The sequence below is a fragment of the Morone saxatilis genome, unplaced genomic scaffold, assembly GCF_004916995.1.
Source record: "Morone saxatilis isolate NCDOM2014 unplaced genomic scaffold, NCSU_SB_2.0 Contig7, whole genome shotgun sequence".
NCBI classification, from domain to species: domain Eukaryota; kingdom Metazoa; phylum Chordata; class Actinopteri; family Moronidae; genus Morone; species Morone saxatilis.
In genome coordinates, this window is record NW_023340246.1 from 10,407,349 (window position 1) to 10,414,686 (window position 7,338).

At 39.2% G+C, this 7,338-nt stretch overlaps 2 protein-coding genes and 3 non-coding genes across 5 annotated transcripts; all 5 read right to left on the minus strand.

The window, feature by feature from the left end:
* Window positions 1–288: 288 nt before the first annotated feature.
* Window positions 289–3,858, minus strand: rps12 (ribosomal protein S12). The gene is made up of 6 exons (XM_035678126.1): window positions 3,779–3,858; window positions 3,609–3,654; window positions 2,392–2,508; window positions 2,086–2,188; window positions 1,556–1,657; window positions 289–577 (listed from the first exon to the last, which is right to left on the minus strand). Exons 2-6 carry the CDS (start codon window positions 3,620–3,622, stop codon window positions 515–517), a joined length of 399 nt encoding a protein of 132 aa, XP_035534019.1. The 5' UTR covers window positions 3,623–3,654; window positions 3,779–3,858; the 3' UTR covers window positions 289–514.
* LOC118341154 lies at window positions 1,866–1,948 on the minus strand. The gene has a single exon (XR_004797412.1). It is a non-coding gene; the product is annotated as a small nucleolar RNA SNORD100 (small nucleolar RNA).
* On the minus strand, window positions 2,260–2,341 carry LOC118341155. Its single transcript, XR_004797413.1, has one exon. It is a non-coding gene; the product is annotated as a small nucleolar RNA SNORD100 (small nucleolar RNA).
* On the minus strand, window positions 2,599–2,675 carry LOC118341152. Its single transcript, XR_004797410.1, has one exon. It is a non-coding gene; the product is annotated as a small nucleolar RNA SNORD101 (small nucleolar RNA).
* An 813-nt stretch (window positions 3,859–4,671) lies between the features above and the next one.
* zgc:153284 (uncharacterized protein LOC751696 homolog) lies at window positions 4,672–6,899 on the minus strand. Its single transcript, XM_035678889.1, has 3 exons — window positions 6,693–6,899; window positions 6,255–6,422; window positions 4,672–4,980 (listed from the first exon to the last, which is right to left on the minus strand). The coding sequence occupies exons 1-3, from the start codon at window positions 6,741–6,743 to the stop codon at window positions 4,918–4,920; spliced, it is 282 nt and encodes a 93-aa protein (XP_035534782.1). The 5' UTR covers window positions 6,744–6,899; the 3' UTR covers window positions 4,672–4,917.
* Between the last annotated feature and the right edge of the window lie 439 nt (window positions 6,900–7,338).

Sequence of the window (7,338 nt, forward strand, 5' to 3'; positions counted from 1 at the left end):
AAATTCATTTTGGGTTTTTTTTTTTTCTCTGGATTTTTGTAATTTTGGGGTGGGGTGGGGGGGAAATGAGGATGTGCGTCATGATGTGTTGTGCCTTAATGTGTTTGAATGTCTTTTCTTTATTCAGAAATGTCTATGTATGTAGATATAAAGGAGAAAACTTATCCAAATGACCTATGCATCTTGTCTTCCCTAATGACATTTTTAACTCAAACTTAAAATAAATACACTGCTGCATATTACTGAAAGTAGTGCACTTTTACTGAAAGCCCAACATAAAAGCACAAATGTACTTAATATATTTATTAGTGCGTGAAATCTGACATCTCACAATTTAGACTCATACAAACTTTATCAGTTCCATGAACAGTATAGTCTAGAACAAGTTTAAATACAGTTATATATCCAAACATGGTTTCATAGTCCCTGACAGTAGTCAGTCCAATATCCAAAAAGGTGAGAAAAAAAAAAAACACTTAAGACAATAACTTAATTTCCAAATTTTATTGACACCTTATTTCTTGCCTTTGAAGTATTCTTCAATCACATCCTTGGCTTGAGACTCCTTGCCATAGTCCTGTAGACAGAAAAATACAGTTTGAGATGAGCAGGTAAGAGACAACTAAGCTCAAAATTTCACATGTGTCTGTACGTCAGCCAAAAAGCAACAAGACACATCAGTAAATATATGTTTGAGGTAATTAATGGCAATTGAGCGGCCCTGCAGAGTTTCCTTGTAAACAGAAGCAGTTTAAATTCAGTGAAACTTATTGTGTGTATTTACAAGGTCTAAAATACATGTCAGGTACATTTCTTTCTTCGTTAAAAAAAGATTGTAAGAATAAATACAATTTTAAAATTAATCTTTGTTTACTTGTTTTCAGTCATCTTCCTTGCCTTTGCTGGCATGTGGCAAATTAGTGGAATAGTGTTTGAGACCCATTGGCAATAGTTTGCCCACCACAAAGCACTAATAAGTTTAATAACCTTATAAACTGGATATTCCCCATCAATCTCTACATTTAACCAACCAAACTACCATGTTTTTACTCCGTCCCATTAAAATCACATGGAAATATTGTAGTTCTCTTGTACATCATCTTACACATTTCCCCCCCCCCATCAGTCAACCAGACTTAAAAAGATAAGTATAGATAGTAGATATATAGTAGTCGATTAACTAGAAATGAAAATATAGTTAGGCTGATTTGAACAATATTTTTTTTTATTGAATAGGAGATTAGTGATGACCTGTCAATAGCGTGCAATGCTTGCTGTCATATGTAGCCATTCTTAGGGACCCCAGACACCACAGAGAGACGACGGGGCTCGTACCCTGGCTGTTATTTAGCCAAAAGTTATCAACAACAGCTGCATGGCACAAGGCCCAGCACCTGCACTTGATTGGCAGATCTAGTTAGAAGTCTTAACGCCTCTGCTTAACAGCCATCTGTTTCATCAACTTCCTATTGTAGTCTCACTAAATGAAAGACTTCAGCATCTCTGCCCTGCCTTTATTCAAGGGAATTTAGGCCGGTAAAGCAGCCATATTTACCTTGACCACGACACAGCTGCAGCCCACCACCTTGCGGGGTTTGCCCTCACGGTCGATCTTGCACAGACCGACCCACTCCCCGAGTTTCTTGTTGTCATCAACCTGAAATTAAGTTACACAGCATTTCTTAACTTGTGTTACACCTACGTTTAACTACTTTCAAAAAGATGTGAAAGAGTGAATATTCTGTCTTTAAAAGATCCCATTTTCATAAATATAAACATTACAATTTAGATAAACCAATCACCAATGTGCACTTTTAATACTTGTAGTGCAGTGAGATAAAACGGCAGCAATGTGGGTACTGTGCTGTATCTCAGACAGAAATTGGGTAACAGTGGCAATCTCCTCACGGTATTCAGTAGAGGGAGCCAAATCATCATCAGCGATACAGCTGTACATGATAACATGCTACCATATCTCATCCGTCAATACACAAGACATCTGAAACAACAGATTCTACATGTGAGAGGGCATTTCGTCTGCCAAACCTGATGCTAAACAAGTCTGGTCATGAGCAGGCACATTACCTTGATCAGGTTGATCTGATGCTCGGCGCAGAGGGCCTCCACCAGCTTCACGTACATGGGCTCGTCGCAGTTGGCCGCAAGTGCGCAGAGATGGGCCTGACGCCTGCAAAAGACCAGTGAACTAACTTACAGCAGGGGTTTATACGCCATTTACAGATTTCAAAAGTTTGACGGCACATCTCAGACAGAACTTGGGTAACAATGGCAGGCTTCCGCATTGAAGTTCAGTAGAGGGAGCCAAGATATCAGCGATACACCAACTGAAGGACAAAACCATATTAAAAAGGAAAGAAGAAATGAACGCACTTGTCCAAGGCCTTGGCAGCCTCACGGATCCCACGGGCGAGACCATCGTGGATGAGCGCGGTCTTCAGCACTTCAGGGAGAGCGGTGTTGACATCCATGACACCTCCAGCGGCAACGCTATCAAAATCATAATGGGAGAACAAAAAAATAGGTTACACGTTGACCAAAATGGGGAGGACAAATAAGTGGATTCCAGTAGAGCTCCCAGCATGTCAGAATAGGGATCTCACTCATTGGAGAGTGAAGGGGTATCCGACAAAAGAATGTAGAGTCATCATTCAAGCACCAGAGCTCATTCAGAGGAACGGCACATTTAAAGTTGCCTCAGGACAGCTGACCTCTCCATCAGTGCGATGACAACGCTACCATTGCTCCAGACAACACGTCTAATTCTTGATTAGAGACATGGTTTCATTTACTCGTTATAAGTAAAACCTCATTGACATGACAAGTCAAGATAAACACGTTAACATGTTTTACAGTTTACTGCAACTTGTGAACACAGACACACCACAGCGCCCCTCTAACATCATTTCTTTACCCCTTAAAATACACACACACGTCATTTCTGTTAACTTAATATATGAAATAAGTTTACTATAGTCCAAGTCCAATTAAGAACCAGTTTACTGACATAACTGCTACCACAAGCATTGGCCTTTTACTAGTTGAGGGTTCAGTTCTTAGTGTCCCCCTATGTGTGCTTCTATTACTCCATTTACTCGTATTTTAGGAGAAGTGTTTCTAAATGTGAAGCTTGTATAAGCATACCATTCGCATGTGCTAATAAACTGCAGTGCCTTGTGCTGTTGTGGCCAGAGTACTTTGAAAACGACCACATTAAAACGTTAACTCACGTTACTGCGGCCACTGAATGGACCATTTTAATCACTGTTTAGCAGAATAAGAGCGAGCTTACGAACGCTCAACCTTCCTAAGTTAAACCACACACACACACACACACACACACAGAGAGATACCAAGTGTCCCTAAACCTGCAACTCAGCTAAGCTAACCGGTTAGCTCCTACAAAATAAGACTATCTAATGGTCGCACCTGTCATTGTAGGAAGCCGGTACCTACAGTCACTTAACATTACACCACCACAACTTCTTACAAACACTAGCTTCATGTCAGCGCCGTTGTGTGTCTAACATATCCCGGTTTATTCCGGTTTATCCCGGTGGGCTAGCGGCGAACACAATCGTCATGCTCACCCTTCCTCGGCCATTGTTGATTTTATTGGATGTTGGAGTTAAAGTTCTGCAATAAAGAACAGATATGAAAGGAGAGTTATTATCCATCGTAAAGAGCCCACTGTGGTCACTTTATAAACCAAGATGTTAGATTAATCCGGTAGATTGTGACGGTCGTTGAGGAAACGCACCAAAACCTCCTCTCGGGTAGCGGGGAAAGAGGACGTCATGAGCCCGCGACATTGCTTTAATACCACCAGGCCCCATCCGCTCCGTACTGGGGCGTCCAGTGTGCTGCCTGTTGTAGTTGCAGTTGTTTATTGTACTGAGTTACCAAATAAAGTCAACGGTATAGCCTACATCTTTGTGTTCATGTCAATACAATATGACTAATATGCAAGTGTAATAAGTCTATGAAAATAATTTTAACTTTTAGGTTTTTTTTTAGAGTTGTTTTAGTTTTTAAAAACTTGCTTCAAATGTAGATTAAAAATGCTAAAATCAGTGCTCTCCAATATTTCAAAGTCGCTGATTAGACCTACTCAATATTAACTTTTCATCAATGTAAATTTTCATTTATAACTGACACATGGTTCCATCAGTCTATAGCTGACACTGTGTATTGTTGCCTTTTCTCAAAATCGTGACACCCAGGGGTAGTTGTTGTGAAAGTTTGTGGCAATCAGTGGGATAAAAGGTTTGTCTATATGTCATTAGTCTCTGCATGGTTCTGCAATTTGAATGTTATTGTGTATTGTGGCTGTGCTGCCGGCTCCTGCTTTGTGGTTATTAGGTCAAGACCATAAATGTGGTTGTGTTTGGTGACACTTTCCGATGTAAGTGCAATATATGATCTGTTGCCGTGCTGATGCTTTTATCATATAAATGGAAAAGGCTCCCTCATACTTTCACTCGCTGAGGTCTTCTAAGATAACAACCCTGCACAAAATTCATTTTTTCTTCTCTTACATAAAGCGACACAATACAGTTTCTTCATCCCACTAAATCTGCAGGTAGATACCACACTAGACAAAAAAAGAAATGACAAAATTCATATCAACGAGTGCAACAGGCAGAGTTTGAAAGATTTTAACAAATTTTATTTTCATCATACAAACTGTTCAGATGTGCAACTCTCATATGCTTTTCCCTGAAAGGAGAAAATGTATGAAAACATTGTTCTGTCACAACCAAATCTAATGAAAGAAAACTTAAATATTCGAATAGACTTTTATAGATTTATTTTTTGTTCGTTTGCTTAACTAGATGTTAGATTTTGCAGTGAACGTGGCAACGTGGTTGAGTTGTCCCACAGCTGGTCTCCATTCTTTTAGAGTTTGAGAAACGCCTCTAATTGTTCCATCTCGACGGCATTTTCGAATGCAGTGTAGTCCTGAAAGAAAGAAGAGGTGTTGGGGATGAGGGTGGAGGACAAGCAGAGAGACAAAACAGATGTTATACACATTTTCTTCTTAAATCTTAATGTAATTATTATATATTGTAGAAAATGTGTACTGTATATGCTATAGAATCTCCTAACAGCTAAGCTTGCCCACTTCACACAGTATAGGTTTTTTTATTGAACATCTCTTTTAAGCTCTCTTTTTTCTTCTTCACACAATTAGCTAACTAATCAAGAAACTAGTGTGTTTTAGAATATAATATGATGCCTTTATTGTCATTGCACATTGCAACAAAATTTGCTGTTCGGCTCTTAAAATGGTTTCTTTCCATACATACACGCAGACAGAGATAAATAATAACAATAATAAAAGAAACAAAAGGAGATACACAATAATAAAAAGAGAGGTGGCATATGAGAAGCTACCATTGCACATTGTCTGAAATGTTATTGCGACTCCAAGACAAGTTTAGACATACTGTAATGGTGTTTTGAGCATTGATGCATACAGCAGCACACTAACTAGCTCACACCCACAGTGTCAAAATGTGTTCAGCAGGTAATGTTTACCACCATCTTAGTGTCATGTTTTAGCATGCTTACATTTGCTGATTAGCTCTAAACACAAAGCACAACTGAAACTCATGGGAATACCATTAGGTTTGCAGGTATTTGGTGATAAAATAGTACATTTTTCATTTTGACGTGGTGATGGTTGAAAAGTTATAACAATACATCATGTGGGAAACATTATCCATCCATCCAACAGCTGTCAAGACATTTCCGTTTGAACAAGAAATGTCAACCTACTAGTGGCTTTAAAAGGTCAGGAGAGCTTGAGCTAGAGAAACTTTTATGTCACCGCAAAGTCTGACTAAATGCTGAAATGACTGTCAAAACCCTCGAGGAGCAATCCGGTGTGTGTTTGTGTGTGTGTGTTGGGGGGGAAAGGGTTTGTTCCAGCATACCTGTATGTGTAATAAAGTCCAATAGCTGTTTACACTTATGCATGCATTTGTGACATATGTGTGTTTGTGTGTGTGTGTGTGTGTGTGCGTGTGTGTGTGTGTCTGTGCAAACCTGTGGGTGGTTTAATATACTGTAAATATTTATTTAACTCCTGCGTCAACGCCCTACAAAAGGGTTTTTTCCCAGTGACAAATGCAGCGAGCGTGTAAATGATTTACATTCACTCGTAACTCCACTAGTTTTAAGAAGGTGTTACATTGTCAATAATATCTGTAGGGATATTGTGTGAGACTTACCCCACAGTAGACATCCCCCTTGCATATTTGAGGGGGCAGCGCAGTCGGGTTCCCTGCTATCTTCCTCATTAAATCCTTGTCTTCAGAATTCTGAGCAATGTCCACCGGTTTGTATTGGATTTTCTTGCCATCCAATATTAGGAATATTTTCTCCTGGTGTTTCTTAATCTGGAAAGGACAGAATTCTTTGATTTAAGTTTTATTGTTTTTAGTTTTGTCATACCAAGTTCTATGCGTTGCTTTGCGTTAAACTCCTCTTCAATGTCCACGATGTACAGCTACAGTTTGTCTACAGAAACAAAATACTGTGCAAACAGAATATGATGTACTAAACTCAACATGCCTTATAATATGTTGTTAAATGCTGCCAATATGTCAGTGTTTAACAATATGCCTATACAAGTAAAATAATGAAGCAAGTAAGACTGCATACTGTACCTCCAGGGAACTGCTCACGCTGGTATAAAACACTTGTAACATATCTGCCATGTTGACAATAAGACCTTGATCTACAAATACACAGGTTTATAGAGAGACAGACTGAGAGAGGTGCAGAGAGAAGTGGAGAGAGGGAGTGTTCCAGTATCCTAAATGCAGGTATGCAGTGCTGGTTTGCTGCAACAGCAGACAAGGTGAGCAGGTTTGGACATGGCTTACCTTCCTGCATGGGAACACCCACTTCTACTGAATGTGTTTCCAATTGTAGCCTGTTGTGAAAGCACTGACACACCCACACGCACTACCAGTGTTGGAATGTAACTTAGTGCATTTACTCAAGTGCTGCACTTAAGTACAAATTTGAGGTAGGCTACTTTATTTTAAGGAAACGTTATACTTTTCACTCCACTACATTTAGAGTTTAAGGTACTAGTTATCTTCAGATTACAATTTGTATAGTTTGTGACGAAGCTGAAGAGAAGAAGTTTTTCTGAGCTTATGAATAGTTGACTCTAAGAGACTCTACAAAGATATGATGATCTTCTAGAAAATTCAATTTTATTTGTATAGCGCAAATTCATAACGACACTTTTCAAATAGAGCGGGTCTAGACCGTACTCCTTGTAAAATTATTTACAGAGACCCA

Excerpts from the sequence above, each read along its gene's own strand:
- zgc:153284 (XM_035678889.1), bottom strand. The coding sequence starts at position 6,743 with ATGGCAGATATGTTACAAGTGTTTTATACCAGCGTGAGCAGTTCCCTG. Across the intron at positions 6,423-6,692 it reads GCGTGAGCAGTTCCCTGGAG|ATTAAGAAACACCAGGAGAA; the intron begins GTACAGTATGCA and ends TGTCCTTTCCAG. Across the intron at positions 4,981-6,254 it reads AGGGGGATGTCTACTGTGGG|GACTACACTGCATTCGAAAA; the intron begins GTAAGTCTCACA and ends TCTTTCTTTCAG.
- rps12 (XM_035678126.1), bottom strand. Across the intron at positions 2,189-2,391 it reads GCTGCCAAGGCCTTGGACAA|GCGTCAGGCCCATCTCTGCG; the intron begins GTGCGTTCATTT and ends GGTCTTTTGCAG. Across the intron at positions 1,658-2,085 it reads ATCAGATCAACCTGATCAAG|GTTGATGACAACAAGAAACT; the intron begins GTAATGTGCCTG and ends ACTTAATTTCAG.